The sequence below is a fragment of the Musca autumnalis genome, unplaced genomic scaffold (assembly GCF_047663935.1).
Source record: "Musca autumnalis isolate F117 unplaced genomic scaffold, ASM4766393v1 scaffold_1, whole genome shotgun sequence".
Lineage (NCBI taxonomy): Eukaryota > Metazoa > Arthropoda > Insecta > Diptera > Muscidae > Musca > Musca autumnalis.
The window spans coordinates 207120581-207136784 of record NW_027411644.1 but is presented as its reverse complement, the minus strand read 5'-3'; the positions used below and the strand labels follow the sequence as shown (position 1 = coordinate 207136784).

The following is a 16204-nucleotide window of genomic DNA, read 5'->3' as shown; positions in this document are numbered from 1 at the left end:
ATTTCTCTGTCGGAGTGTCGCAAGGCGTACATTGCACACACACACGTCCCCTATAGTGATGTTTGTAATATAAGCTTAAGATTCCTTTATAAATTATTTCTATTATTTTTCAGTTAGACGTTGTATTGATTACAAAGTTTTGTACAGAAATGTTGTAACTGTAGAACAAATGAAAAAGGAAACTACTATTTGGAAATAAAGTAAACAAACAAGAAAAATACTGAACAAAGAATTCAATAGAATAGGAAATAACTTGTCGAATTTTATTTTGCAAAAAAAAAAAAACTTTTCTTCACAAGTCACATAGACAGACGTGCTGACATATTCATTGGTTTCAAATTGCTTTCATTCTTATTTCCAAAGAACAGAGAGTTAAGAAAAGAATGCAAAAAAACTAAACTAAACTTTCATAGAGCAGTGTAAAATTTAATAAAATAAAATCATGTAGATTATTTTCACCCACCCACTCTTGTAGGCAAGTCCTTACGCGTCACATTTGATTGAATGTTAAGCTGCTAATACCCTTACTCAACTTACGAGAAAAAAGAAGTTTTCTATTCTTTCGTCTTCGTTTATTACATTTTCCAAGGATATCATTGAAATTACTTTGCTCTGCGTATGCATGTGGGAGAGAAACAATGCGTTAATATTTCTTAATACTTCTCTGCATAATCCATGTAATAATAGAAATTATTCTCTTTGTTTTAGTTTTTATTCTAATGAATTGTGTTTCTTTAGGGCAAAAACTCATATATAAAATTGAAATTAAAAACAATAACATAAAATAAAATATTAGTTTGAAGGATTACTAATAATACAGAGCATAAAAATATTCTTGTTTAAGTCGGATTTTGAAATATCTACATAAATACATAATAGTATATTTTGAATTATCCAAATTAAAAAAATACATGGCGATTTCTGAGTAAAATCTGACACTTTTTCAACAAGTGAAATTTAGATTACCTTTATTATTTGATGCTGCTCATCAGCAAAATAGTTCAATACGAGTATATTTTCAGATTTTTATACTACGGCTCCAGAAATATCGCGCCTTGAAAAAATCGAATTAAATAAAAACTATATGGAAAGCAATAGTCAAAACTTCTTTAATATTGTTCCAAATAGAAAAAATATTTTTTTTTTATTTTTTATCAGCAATCTATAAAAATTGAAAAAAAAAAATTTGCACGGGGGCTCGGATACAATTTTTTACGATTTAATATTTAAAATCAATTTTTATCAATGATTGTACTCTTAAATTTGTTTGACATTTTTTGTATTAAAAAATTTTAAGTCCTATTTGGTAGTGGGATTTTTTAATATTTGTCAAAAAATTTTGTCCTATATACCACTGCGCAAAATGTCTTATTTTGCTAGCAAAATAAAAAGTTGCATTTATTAATATTTGTTTTGATTTTTACAGTGTTTTATTTAAATTGCTTTGGTTCCTGTCTGTTTAGTTCAAATCTAGTAATTTATTTTCATTTTGCAGTTGACCAATTGAACTGAAACTTTTCACAGTTTTCAGATTTGAATGACAATACATAAATATTAAACCGAAACCAATATAGGTCCATATTTTACTATAGCCCCAATATAGCGGTAGCACCCGATTTCAGGTGTTTTGAGGATTTTGTGTTCATTTTTAGTCCGAATTGGCTGTAACTTGACATTTGGAGTACCCAATCGTACAGAAACTTCCCCACCAAAAATTGTGGACATGGGTCAGATATTGGTGTAGCTCCCATATAAAGGTACCACACGATTTCAGGCAATTTAAAATTTTTTATTAACATTTTCGGCCAAAATTTACTGTAATTTGGTTATGGACTTCTTAGTTGTCAAAAAATGTATGTACTAAAAACTTAAAAATAAAAAATGATTAAAAAAATTAAAAACTAGAAAATAATTTGTCGCTTAGCCTCAATAAGTATATTCTTCCTCATGATGGAATCTCTCAAATAAAAGCTTGCATTTAAATTAAAAATGGAGCCAAAATTAAACGGCAAGCGGTTTATTTGAGAGGTTCCATCATGAGGAAGAATATACTTATTGAGGCTAAGCGACAAATTATTTTCTAGTTTTAAGTGCATTCATAGATAAAACACTGAAACTTAATTTTTTTAATCATTTTTTATTATACCCTCAGCATGTATTCTAACGAAATAATGGTTTTAGACCCCAAGTATGTTTAGACGAAATCCGTTTCAGACATTTTGGAGTTTAGTCCGTCCGTCCGTCTGTCTATCTGTCTGGCAGGAGCGCACGATAATTCTCCAACCGATCAACATATTCAATCCAAAATTTGCCTTTCGTAATATTTTGTCTAAATTTAGTTTAAGTTCGAAGTCGAGTTGTATTGGTTCACTCCTTCCGGTACCTCCCCCACAAAAGCTCGAAAATGTTCCAAAAGATTGTACAGACGATAACTCTTGAAGGGAGTAATGTATTTGGTCCATACTTTGCTCATCGTGAAATTTCTACCAGACTTATATGAGATTTCAATATGGATTCGATAGGTCCACTCCTTCGTGTACCTCCCACACAAAATTTCAGAAATGTTCAGTTTACTCTCTCCAATCGCTTTGTTGTAACAATTTGTACTCACTGCCGCCCCCCCACCCCCACACGACTGCACAAGTTTCATCAGGGTTCATACTTCCAGAGAAAATAGTCTGAAAGGTGCAAAAAAATACCTATGACCCCGTGTGTTGCGGTTGGAGCACAAGTTAACTATAGAACGAATCTGCCTATTCGGTCCAAAATTTGGCGTTTGTAATATTTTGTCCAAACTTAGTTTAAGTTCGAAGATAAGGCATATCGGTCCACTCTTTCAGATACCTCCCCCACAATAGTTCAATAAGTCTTGAAGGAAGTGACCGATTTAGTCCACATTTTAACCATCTACCAGATATAGATCAGGTTCAAATGGGTACCTCCCACACAAAATTTCGGATAAGTTCACTTTAAGACCTGCTCTCGAATCACTTCGATTGTCTCAATTACGAAGATAAAATTTTTTCAAGACAAGACCATACTTCTTGAGAATTAGCTCGAAAGTTGTAAAAAACCCCCTATGGCACCATATATAATGGCTGGATAAATCTGGAACTGATCACCTGAGTTGGTCCAAAATTTGACCATCGTCATATTTTGTCCAAGCTTATTTTCAGTTCGAAGATTGGCAATACCGGTCCACAACTTCTGGTACTTAGCCCCAAAATTTAAAAAATGTCATTAAAATGGTATGCACTACATCTCTTGAACGGGGCAACCAACTCCTTAGGGTACCTCCCCCAAAAAAGTTCAACATTTGTGTCTAACAGCAGTTGGGGGTCTGTTCGAAGATCCTTTGGAAATGTGTACCGATGCTGTTCGTTGTGGACATGCTTACAACGATATTATGTTTTCCGTGGACAAGTCCATGCTTTCTGGAATACTGGGTCAAAAGTTATACGAAACCCCACTGAAACCCCGCGATATCTATTGAAAAGATATGAATCCCAAATCCATAATGGACTATGTCGGTTCATTCCTTCAAGTACCACCTTCGCAACACTTTTGAACTCAAATCATAATCCACATTTTTGTCGGCAAGTTTAAATATCCCAAAAGGGCCACAATATTCTGAAAATACCTTAAATACATTCGTTCAGTCCGTAGATGAAAATTTCAACTCACATAGGCTGGGGGTATATCTCTGTCGGCAGAACCGAGTGATACATGTTTCATAATTTTTTAAATTTGTCCAGAAATTGTTTTCTATATACCACTGTGGAAAATGTGTTATTTTTCTAACAAAATAAAAAGTTAAATTCATTAACATTGGTTTAGTTATTTTATTTAGGAATTTATCTTAAACATTTTAAAAACTTTTGCATTTTGCGATTTTATGAATGGTTTAGCAATTAGTGTAGGAGCATTAGAGGGTATAACTGAATGAAGTTGTTTTTGAGCCCGCGAAAAGTTTAGCCATTTAATATTTCAAATTCAAGTCGTTCTTCATTTTTAAATAATCATACTCTGGAGAAAAATGTCACTTTAAAATTTGGTAGATTATTCCTCCGATGGCGGATTGAAAAAATTCCGGAACTGTAGTTATTTGATCATAAATTTAGTTAGCTTATTGTCCGGCTGGTATAATAATTGATAAACTCTTTTTCAAAATCTAAAACTGACTAAGTTTTTAAGACGTTTAATATAAATTCCTAAATAAAACAACAAAACAAATTTGGAAAAAATGCAACTTTTTATAAAGGAAAAACTTAGAAACAACAGAAATTATTCGAATCCTACCACCAAATAAAACTTAAAATATTTGTAATTAATCGTAGTTTAATACAATAAAATATAATACTTTCAATATAGTTTTTATAGAATTCGATTTTTTCAAGGCGCGATATCTCTGGAACCGTTAGACAAAAAATCTGAAAAATATATGAAATGTTTTGTTGTGTGAAAAACGGAAATCGAAAATCAGTTTTTGTAAAAGTGTCCGATTTCACTCAAAAATGCCCATATATAGTGCCTGCTCCAGAAACTGCAAGAATCTACAAATTGTTACTACGATAATAATTTTTCCTTTATGTTGTTAAATAGTAAAAATTAGTACATTTATATGCTAAAATTTAAATCCTTCCTAACAAAAGCATATCTCTGTCTGTAAAGCTGACTGACGCGCCCTGATAATCTTTGAAAAAGTATTCTTAAAATAAACCACGCCCTGAAAGTCCTTGAAAAAATATTCTTTAAATAAACTATGCCCTGATAGTCCTTGAAAAAATATTATTAAAATAAACCACGCCCTGAATGTCCTTGAAAAAATATTATTAAAATAAACCACGCCCTGATAGTCCTTGAAAAAGTATTCTTAAAATAAGCCACGCCCTGAAAGTCCTTGAAAAGTATTCTTAAAGTAAACCACGCCCTGAAAGTCCTTGAAAAAGTATTCATAAAATAAACCATGCCGTGAAAGTCCTTGAAAAAATTTCCTTAAAATAAACCACGTCCTGATAGTCATTCAAAAAATTTTCTTAAAATAAACAACGCCCTGATTGTCTTTGAAAAAACATATTCTTAAAATAAACCACGCCCTGATAGTCCTTGAAAAAGTATTCTTAAAATAAACCACGACAAATATTTTTAAATTAAACCACGCCCCGATAGTCCTTGAAAAAATATTCGAAAATCAAGCCACGTCCCTGATAGTCCTTGAAAAAATATTCGAAAATCAAGCCACGTCCCTGATAGTCCTTGAAAAAATATTCGAAAATCAAGCCACGCCCTGATAGTCCTTGTGAAATATTATTAAAATAAACCACGCCCTGATAGTCCTTGAAAAAATTTTATTAAAATACCCTGATAGTCCTTGAAAGAGTATTCTTAAAATAAACCACGCCCTGATAGTCCTTAAAATATATTATTAAAATAAACTTCGCCCTGATAGTCCTTGCAAAAGTATTCTTAAAATAAACCACGACAAATATTTTTAAATTAAACCATGCCCTGATAGTCCTTGAAAACTATTCTTAAAATAAACCACGGCCTGAAAGTCCTTGAAAAAATATTATTACATTAAACGACGCCCTGATAGACATTGAAAAAGTTTTCTTAACATAATCCACGCGCTGATAGTCCTTGAAAAAGTATTCTTAAAATAAACCACGACCTGATAGTGCTTGAAAAAATATTCTTAAAGTAAACCACGCCCTAAAAGTCTTTGAAAAATATTCTTAAAATAAGCCACGCCCTAAAAGTCTTTGAAAAAATATTCTTAAAATAAGCCACGCCCTAAAAGTATTTGAAAAAATATTCTTAAAATAAGCCACGCCCTAAAAGTCTTTGAAAAAATATTCTTAAAATAAGCCACGCCCTAAAAGTCTTTGAAAAAATATTCTTAAAATAAGCCACGCCCTAAAAGTCTTTGAAAAAATATTCTTAAAATAAGCCACGCCCTAAAAGTCTTTGAAAAAATATTCTTAAAATAAACCACACCCTGAAAGTCCTTGAACAAATATTCTTAAAATAAACCATGCCCTGAAAGTCCTTGAAAAAATATTCTTAAAATAAACCATGCCCTGAAAGTCCTTGAAAAAATATTCTTAAAATAAACCACGCCCTAAAAGTCCTTGAAAAAATATTCTTAAAATAAACCACGCTCTGAAAGTCCTTGAAAAATATTCTTAAAATAAACCACGCCCTGAAAGTCCTTGAAAAATATTCTTAAAATAAACCACGCCCTGAAAGTCCTTGAAAAATATTCTTAAAATAAACCACGCCCTGAAAGTCCTTGAAAAATATTCTTAAAATAAACCACGCCCTGAAAGTCCTTGAAAAAATATTCTTAAAATAAACCACGCCCTGAAAGTCCTTGAAAAAATATTCTTAAAATAAACCACGCCCTGAAAGTCCTTGAAAAAATATTCTTAAAATAAACCACGCCCTGAAAGTCCTTGAAAAAATATTCTTAAAATAAACCACGCCCTGAAAGTCCTTGAAAAAATATTCTTAAAATAAACCACGCCCTGAAAGTCCTTGAAAAAATATTCTTAAAATAAACCACGCCCTGAAAGTCCTTGAAAAAATATTCTTAAAATAAACCACGCCCTGAAAGTCCTTGAAAAAATATTCTTAAAATAAACCACGCCCTGAAAGTCCTTGAAAAAATATTCTTAAAATAAACCACGCCCTGAAAGTCCTTGAAAAAATATTCTTAAAATAAACCACGCCCTGAAAGTCCTTGAAAAAATATTCTTAAAATAAACCACGCCCTGAAAGTCCTTGAAAAAATATTCTTAAAATAAACCACGCCCTGAAAGTCCTTGAAAAAATATTCTTAAAATAAACCACGCCCTGAAAGTCCTTGAAAAAATATTCTTAAAATAAACCACGCCCTGAAAGTCCTTGAAAAAATATTCTTAAAATAAACCACGCCCTGAAAGTCCTTGAAAAAATATTCTTAAAATAAACCACGCCCTGAAAGTCCTTGAAAAAATATTCTTAAAATAAACCACGCCCTGAAAGTCCTTGAAAAAATATTCTTAAAATAAACCACGCCCTGAAAGTCCTTGAAAAAATATTCTTAAAATAAACCACGCCCTGAAAGTCCTTGAAAAAATATTCTTAAAATACACCACGCCCTGAAAGTCCTTAAAAAAATACTCTTAAAATAAACCACGCCCTGAAAGTCCTTAAAAAAAATATTCTTAAAAAAACCACGCCCTGAAAGTCCTTGAAAATATTCTTAAAATAAACCACGCCCTGATAGTCCTCGAAAAAATATTCCTAAAATAAACCACGACCTGATAATCATTGAAAAAATATTCTTAAAATAAATCACGCCCTGATAGTCCTTGAAAAAGAATTATTAAAATAAACCACGCCCTGATAGTCCTTGAAAAATATTCTTAAAATAAACCACGCCCTGATAGTCCTTGAAAAAGTATTCTTAAAATAAACCACGCCCTGATAGTCCTTGATATTCCTAAAATAAACCACGCCTTGATAGTTCTTGAAAAAGTATTCTTAAAAAAACCACGCCCTAAATGTCCTTGAAAAAATATTATTAAAATAAACCACGCCATGATAGTCCTTGAAAAAGTATTCATAAAATAAGCCACGCCCTGAAAGTCCTTGAAAAAGTATTCTTAAAGTAAACCATGCCGTGAAAGTCCTTGAAAAAGTATTCTTAAAATAAACCATGCCGTGAAAGTCCTTGAAAAAATATTCTTAAAATAAACCACGCCCTGAGAGTCCTTGAAAAAATAATCTTAAAATAACCAAGCCTTGATAGTCCTTGAAAAATATTTTTAAAATAAACCACGTCCTGATAGTCCTTGAAAATTTTTTTCTTAAAATAGTCCACGCCTAGATATAATAATTGTTCCACAAACATCCCAGATGGGACAAGGGAGACTTCTCTCATATCAATGAGTGCACCCCGATTCATATTAGCTCAATGATATGGGGCCTACTGTTTATCGCCGAGTCCGAACGGCGTGTCTAAGACACCATTTGTAGAGAAGTTTTACAAGGCTGAAATACTCAGGAAATGTCGCCAACATTACTGAGGGGTATTTTGCCACCGTTAAAAAATGTTTTGATGTTGACTGACCGGGGAATCGAACCCACGACCTTTATCGTGCAAGGCGGGTGTGCATACCATTGCACCACGGTGGCTCCCAGATAGTCCCAAAAAATATTCTTAAAATGAAAAAATTAAAATAAAATTCTTAAATTGAAAAAACATACTTAAAATAGTCCACGCCTTGACAATATTAAAGAAGATCTGTCTGTAAAGCTGACTGACGCGCCCTCATAGTCCTTGAAAAAATATTATTAACATAAACCACGCCCGGATAGTCCTTGAAAAAATATTATTAACATAAACCACGCCCGGATAGTCCTTGAAAAAATATTATTAACATAAACCACGCCCGGATAGTCCTTGAAAAAATATTATTAACATAAACCACGCCCGGATAGTCCTTGAAAAAATATTATTAACATAAACCACGCCCGGATAGTCCTTGAAAAAATATTATTAACATAAACCACGCCCGGATAGTCCTTGAAAAAATATTATTAACATAAACCACGCCCGGATAGTCCTTGAAAAATATTATTAACATAAACCACGCCCTGAAAGTCCTTGAAAAAATATTCTTAAAATAAACCACGCCCTGAAAGTCCTTGAAAAAATATTCTTAAAATAAACCACGCCCTGAAAGTCCTTGAAAAAATATTCTTAAAATAAACCACGCCCGGATAGTCCTTGAAAAAATATTATTAACATAAACCACGCCCGGATAGTCCTTGAAAAAATATTATAAACATAAACCACGCCCGGATAGTCCTTGAAAAAATATTATTAACATAAACCACGCCCGGATAGTCCTTGAAAAAATATTATTAACATAAACCACGCCCGGATAGTCCTTGAAAAAATATTATTAACATAAACCACGCCCGGATAGTCCTTGAAAAATATTATTAACATAAACCACGCCCTGAAAGTCCTTGAAAAAATATTCTTAAAATAAAACACGCCCTGAAAGTCCTTGAAAAAATATTCTTAAAATAAACCACGCCCTGAAAGTCCTTGAAAAAATATTCTTAAAATAAAACACGCCCTGAAAGTCCTTGAAAAAATATTCTTAAAATAAACCACGCCCTGAAAGTCTTTGAAAAAATATTATTAAAATAAACCACGCCCTGTTAGTCCTTGCAAAAATATTATTAAAATAAACCACGCCCTGATAGTCCTTAAAAAAGTATTCTTAAAATAAATCATGCCCTGAAAGTCCTTGAAAAAATATCCTTAAAATAAACCACGCCCTGAAATTCCTTGAAAAATATTCTTAAAATAAACCACGCCCTGATAGTCCTTGAAAAATATACTTCAAATAGTCCAAGCCTTATAGTCCTTTTTTATTTGGACCAGTATTAAAAAATCCAATTTTTCAGGGCGCGATATCTCTTGTCAAAAAAAATCTCAAAATACATATACAGAAATGTTTTGAGGTGACCAGCATGAACACAGCAAAAAATAACGGAAATCAAAAACCATTTTTAGAAAAAGTGTCTGATTTCACTCAGAAATTCCCATATATAGTGTCTGCTTCAGAAACTTCAAGAATTTAAAAAGTTTTACTACGATAATATTTTTTCTCTTTTGTTGTCGGAAAAATAGTAAAAATTAGTACATTTATATGCTTACTTACTTACTTAGCTGGCCCATTACAGAACATTTGTTCTATAGGCCGAACTAAGAAGAGATCTCCATTCCTCTCTATTTGTTGCTTTGCACTCTACATTTATATGACTAAAATTTAAATCCTTCCTAACAAAAGCATATCTCTGTCTGCAAAGCTGACTGATCCTTTTTATTTGTTTTCATTTATGTTACTGAGAATTAAATTTATCTTAATTAAAGCTTTATAAAAACAACCGAAAATTATTTACTCTCAGACCCACTAACTTGTCATTTCATTAGAAATATAATTTGATTTACATGGATGCGTATTAGTAATAACCCGACGTATACGCACCATTGTTTTTTGCATTATACATAAATACTGCAGAAATCCATAAATATAAATGTTTGCGTTTTTTTGTATATAAAGAAGCCAGTTAGTCATTACTGAAGAGAACAGCTGTGTACCACAAACATATAAAAACCCTAAGTTTGCATATATGGATGTGTATTTGGAATTTATTGTTCGAATTCCACCCAAATATGTTGCCACAGCGCAAAGCCAGAAAATGAATTTACTAATTGAATTCATATGTAGTTTAATTAAAAATAACATGCACATATGTATATGTTTAATGTACACAAGTCCTGGCGGTACACAAGAGTAGTGGTGTAACAAACAAATTGCTTAATTAAATCAGGGACATATCCATAGCATGTTACCCAAAAGTAATTCATACATCATATATATGATGTTGTTAATTATGTGGAACAGAATTATTATAGTTGAGTGCAGAACAGTTTACACTCTTCGGTGACTACAACAAATATTTCACATCAAATTTTCTAAACATTTTTTTATTAACATGTATTTTCCTCTCTTTTTTCGCTTTCATTTTAGTTGCCGTATACGTGATTTGTTGCGGCATAATGGACAATTGCCCGATGGCATTGATACATTGCGCTTGCCAAGACGTTTACAGCGTTACATCGATCTAATGGAGGAAATCGAAGGACCAGATAAAGATAAAGACAATGACGATGATGATGATTATCCCACAACCAGTAAGGCTAGCCAAAAAAAGAAAACTGCAAAAAAATCTATACCAAGAGTCAAAGTTCTAACAGCCATCGAAGAGGAAGAGAAACCCACAACATCTTTGGCAGCAGCATCGACAACTCCATTAGAAGTAATTGAGGCAACGGTAACAGAAACTGTTACCACAACTGAAGATAGTGATGTAGTTAAGGAAACAAACACTTCAACTGAATTACCCACCACCAACACTACTACGACTGATACTACATTAGTCGGACAAGCATCCGAACTAGACCAACAATTACAAACCATTAGCATTGCTGAAGTTAAAATAGACGCCACCGATTCGCCCCCATCCTCTTTGTCGGATGAGGATACCACCACCACGACCACCGCTCCAGTGATTATTTTCGATAAACCTTTTTCATTGTGATTTTCTGTGTTGCCGTCATTCATTGTTTTTACTTTCGAGTTTTTGTTATTTTCATTTTATCTTCTTCGATTCGATTTTGTTCATTTTTCTCTTTTGGCAAACCCAGAAAACAGAAGAACCACAAGAAAAAACCCAAATACTCTTTCGACTTTTCTTGTTAAACAACATTTCCTTAACAAGATTGCGATGAAGAGCAAAAGTTCAATGTAATATCATCATTCACCTGTCACACTGTTTTTTTGGTAAGGAGAAAGTTTTTTTTTCAAAACATTTTTTCTTTTGCCAATTTTTAAAAAAGTAAAAAAATATTGACCAAACTTACCTGTAGGTTTCTTCACTAACATTAATCCGACCCGGTACTCCTGTTGTCTCTGTACGACTGGTAAGATTTACAGTGTTTCCGAATAAACAATAACGTGGCACCCGATTGCCAATAACTCCGGTCACCACTTCACCCGAATGTATGCCAATGGTAATTTGCTAAAACGAAGAGAAAATATATTTAAAAGGGAACATAAAAATAACTCCGTACTATTACTAGTCATACCAAAAATGCATTATAAAGTAGCTGTACTTTAATAAATAAGTAGAATTTTTGAACGAAATTTATTGCAAATACTACTTTGGTGTCAATACATAAATAAAATATTAGTATACATACATACTATGCATAATACTATAAATTGTTTTATTATAAAGGGCGGAAAATTATTAAAAGGGGGACCACTTCATAGTTATGTAGTGGAAGCTAATACGAGCGGCGTTCGCCTGGCTGGTGGCAAAGCTGGCAGCCCCAGCACCAGTCTAGGATGTCTTAGACCCATCATCTACCCATCGAATCTACATTGATTACTGAAATCATTACAAATGAAAACCAAATACCAACCCCCTCGATGACGGCCATTGGAATGAAACAAAGGATACGAATAGGCTCATGGAATGTACGAACTATGTTAGAACCATCAAAGCTGGCGCAGATAGAAAATGAATTCATCAACTACAATATGATGATACTGGGTGTTAGCGAAGTGAGATGGCCGGATAGTGGAGAAAATCGACATCGGTGGATCAAAATTTGTGTATTCGGGTAAACCCCCCGACCAACCCCGAGCTAGCGGCGTTGTAGTCCTCCTTTCTGGAGAAGCCAAAAAAAGCTCTAATTAAATGGAAACCACACACAGATAGAGTAATTGTGGTCAGACTCAAAACAAACTCAACGCCCACATAATGCATTCAATGTTATGCACCCACCGAACTAGCCGACATAGAGTGCAAATCACGTTTTTATAGCGAACTCTCGAATTTGCTTAACAACATCAATCACGGCGACATCAAAATTTTAATTGTTGTTGTTGTAACAGTGTTTTTGTTATGTTTATTTGTTCGTTCCTCTGTTCAATCTGGCTCTGGGTCTATCTCCAGTTCAAGAAAAGTGGCTGCTTCGATGGGATGTAGCCACAGATCCACTGAAGTTAGATGGGTAGGTTTGGCGGAGCAGTTAAAAAGGTGTTGTGTGTCGTGCGGGCCCATGCCGCATACTGGGCATATGTCTTGCACGGCGCGATCGATTTCCGCCCAATACGAATTTAGGCGACTGCAATATCCCGAGCGTAGTTGAGCCAAAACTTCTCTGATTTGTCGTGGCAGCTGACGATCCTCAGCTGCGATAGATAGAGGATGTACTCCGAGTACTTTATTCACACTATAATTGCTTAAGGCCTTGGCAACTGCGTCCGTGTGAATGCCATTCAATCCCGCTTGATATGCTTGTTGATCTAGGGGTTCTCTCCTGTATCGTTGGACCTCTCCCTCTAGAGCATGGATATCCTTCCTGATGTCCCTGAATGGGCCGGGCCTATCCACAAGATGGTGATTGGGATGGCTCACACGATAACATCCAAGCAGGTACTGCAACGAAAGCATCTCATTGTGTTGCTTTACAGGAAGAATTTCTGCCTCCTCATGTAGACGGTCCACTAAAGATTTGAGGAGGCACCCTGTCGCTGTTCTCAGGGCGGCATTCCGGCAAGTTTGAATCTTTTTCCAGTTCGAATCACACAATCTCGGGGACCAGACTGGAGCCGCGTAGCTTACCACAGACCGACCTATCGCGTTATACGTGGCCAACAAGGTTTCTTTATCTGCACCCCAAGTGCTGCCAGCCAGGGACTTGAGGACCTTGCTCCTACTTTTCAACTTGTCGCAGATAGCTGTGGCGTGTGCGCACGACGTGAATGTAGTGTCGAATGTGACCCCTAAAATTTTAGGGCAGTTTGTGGTCGGAATTCTGCTACCGTCGACCACGACATTCAACTCACATTCAAGCTTGTCCGGAGGGTTCTCTGCTCAATGTCCTCAAACAGCGTGGAGTGCCTGACTGTATCAAAGGCTTTTGATAAGTCAAGCGCCACCATCACTGTTCTATCGCACGGCCGTCTCTGGTTGAGTCCTTTACAGATATGTATATGTGGTAATGGCGTGCAGCGCTGTTGTCGTGCTGTGCTGCTTACGGAATCCATGTTGATGATCGGCAACTTGATAGCTATTTCTGATACTGGGGAGGAGCAAGGCCTCAAGTGTCTTTGCTACGGGCGACAAAAGCGAAATCGGTCTGTACGATTCACTTTTGCTGGCATCCTTGCCTGGCTTCCGTAGTGGGACCACCCTGCCCATTTTCCAGACTTCGGGAACAACGAGGGTGGATAGCGACAAGTTGAAGACTTTGGTGAGATACTCGACTCCCGGCTCATCCACCTGCTTCAACATTACCATGGAGATTCCATCAGGGCCCAACGCTTTGGATGATATAGCGTTCCTGATGGCATTGGCAACATCATCCATTGTAAATTGTGGTGGTTCATCCTCGGCAGGAAGAGATCTGATGCGAAGTAATACTCTTCTCTTCGCCCTGTCACTCTCGGGATGCTCTACAAACTGTCGATTGAAATTACTTGCGCACCTCTTCGGGTCAGTCAACGTAACGTCGCCAAACGTGACTGAGGTCCTATCTTCCCTTCTTCCAGGGTTCGAGAGTGACTTAACCGTTGCCCACAATTCACCTATACCGGCTCCAATGTTGCAGCTCTTCAGATGATTTAACCATTTGTTCCGCTTATGCTCGCCGACCAGCCTGTTAACTTCCAGTGTCAGCTCCCTGACTCTGGGGTCATTGGGGTTGATACGACGAAGCTCATCACGCTCATTTGCTAATCCCGTCGCCTCTGCTGGGAAATTTGGTCTTACTTCGGGAATTCGACCAGCAGGGATATGGCGAGCGGCTGCAGCAGTGATGATGTCCCGGAACGTCCTTTCCGCTACCCGAACATCAGAAGGATTGGGCAATTCTCTGAAGCGGTGATTGGTGAACTCTCTGAAACTCGGCCAATCAGCTTTTTAATGATTGACGAACGTGCGGCGTTCAGAGGTGATGAAGTCGGGAGGTCTGCTAATGGAGACAATTATGAGGAGATGGTCTGATCCAAGGGAAATGACGGGTTACCAGGTAACGTCATTTGTCAGACCAGGTGACACGACGGTTATGGCAGGCGAACTGTGACACTCTCCTCTAATTCTGGTAGGGGCGTCCTCATTGACCGTGCAAAACGTAGAGCTATCAATCTGCTCAGCCAGCGCTGTATCTCTCTGGTCGTTTCCGAGGGCCGAATGCCACATCTCATGATGCGCATTAAAATCCCCCAGGACCAGACGATTATGACCTTGCAAGAGCGGGCTAATGCCAGGCCTATAATCAGGGATACAGCTATTTCTCGGCGGGATGTATACAATCAGCAACTCTATCTCGGCAGCTCCACACCTGACTGCTACCCCCATACATTCCATGTACGGGTCATAAGAGACAGGCTCAAGCGAGATAGGTCCGTATTGGACAGACTGGTGCAATAGGAAAGTCAATCCCCCACCTCCACTTCTGGTGCGATTTTTCCTCAGAACATTGTAACCATCACAATGCTCTAAGCTGTGGTTGTTGTTCAGCTTGGTTTCCTGCACCGCCGCGACCTTGATGTTCTTCCGACTCATTAAATCTACTATCTCCTCGATCTTACCTCGGAGTCCATTGCAATTCACTTGCAAAAAGGCTGCATTTTCGGGGATTGGGACAACAACGGCTGGTGTTAAAGGCTGCGTGTTCGGTTGTTGTCGAGGGGACTGCGGGGGAGTTTCGTAATCAGACGACGAGGGAGTCTCGTAATCCGACGACGACTCGCTGGGGACTGTGTTCACGCAGCATGCAGCAACATAGTCCCTGTCGTAGTCCCTCACATGGACGAGTCCAGAGCAACCCCTTAGATGCACCCACTCCTGACATCTATTGCATCTCACCGAAGGTTGGACGTGGGTGAAGATGCGGATGTGACAAACTGAGCACAGATATATTGGTCCTGGATTTTCCTCCGTCCCGGCTTGGACCAAAAGAATTCGGAGCAGGCATTCCGGGATATGCTGCTCCCAATACAGAAAAACGAAACAAATACGAACATGTACACACTGAGGTGGCAGCCGCTGGCCGGAACATTGGTTTTGTGTTGTTCCGGGTCAATACGGTACGAAAGAACCCGCTGCCGTGGGATTGTCAAAATTTTAATGGGTAATTTCAATGCACAGGTTGGGAGCAACAACTTCAACCAAGAGAATGTTATGGGGAAACATGGTATTGGTCACCTATCCGAAAATTGGGAGCTGCTACTTGAAGTATGTGACAACTTCAACCTTGTATTAGGCGGAACACTTTTCCCGCACTAACAAATTCACAAAGTTTCATGGGTTTCTCCCGATCGGATCTTTGCTAGATGTGAGAAACAAGAGAGGAGCAGATATACGATTAAAACTTCGAAATTTCATTCGCACCAACAAAAGAAGATCATTACACCCCAAAAAACTCAAAAGCCATGATATGTGCAACAATTTCACAAACAAGCTGAAGGAAAAAGTCAACAACCTCCCAGAGCATGAAAAATAGAAGAGTATCTCAAAACGATAGCATCTGCGTTCACGGAAGCAGCAATTAATAAAATTG

General features: G+C 36.6%; 2 protein-coding genes across 25 annotated transcripts in view; one reads left to right on the top strand and one right to left on the bottom strand.

Moving 5' to 3' along the window:
• stops (SOCS domain-containing protein stops) overlaps nucleotides 1-11843 on the top strand; it is a 123795-nt gene extending 111952 nt beyond the window's left edge. For 7 of the 9 annotated variants that reach the window (XM_073959969.1, XM_073959965.1, XM_073959963.1 and 4 more), the window contains one exon: nucleotides 10599-11843. In XM_073959969.1, coding sequence (XP_073816070.1) covers nucleotides 10599-11169 — 571 coding nt within the window. In that variant the 3' untranslated portion in view covers nucleotides 11170-11843. The remainder of the gene's footprint in view (nucleotides 1-10598) is intronic. The other 2 variants (XR_012408966.1, XR_012408967.1) reach the window with 1 other exon arrangement.
• Gycbeta100B (guanylate cyclase soluble subunit beta-1-like) overlaps nucleotides 1-16204 on the bottom strand; it is a 649167-nt gene that overhangs the window by 178388 nt on the left and 454575 nt on the right. For 15 of the 16 annotated variants that reach the window (XM_073959955.1, XM_073959950.1, XM_073959949.1 and 12 more), the window contains one exon: nucleotides 11492-11649. In XM_073959955.1, the coding sequence (XP_073816056.1) occupies nucleotides 11492-11649 (158 nt within the window). Of the gene's footprint in view, nucleotides 1-11252; nucleotides 11650-16204 lie in introns of those variants that run through there. The other variant, XM_073959961.1, reaches the window with a different exon arrangement.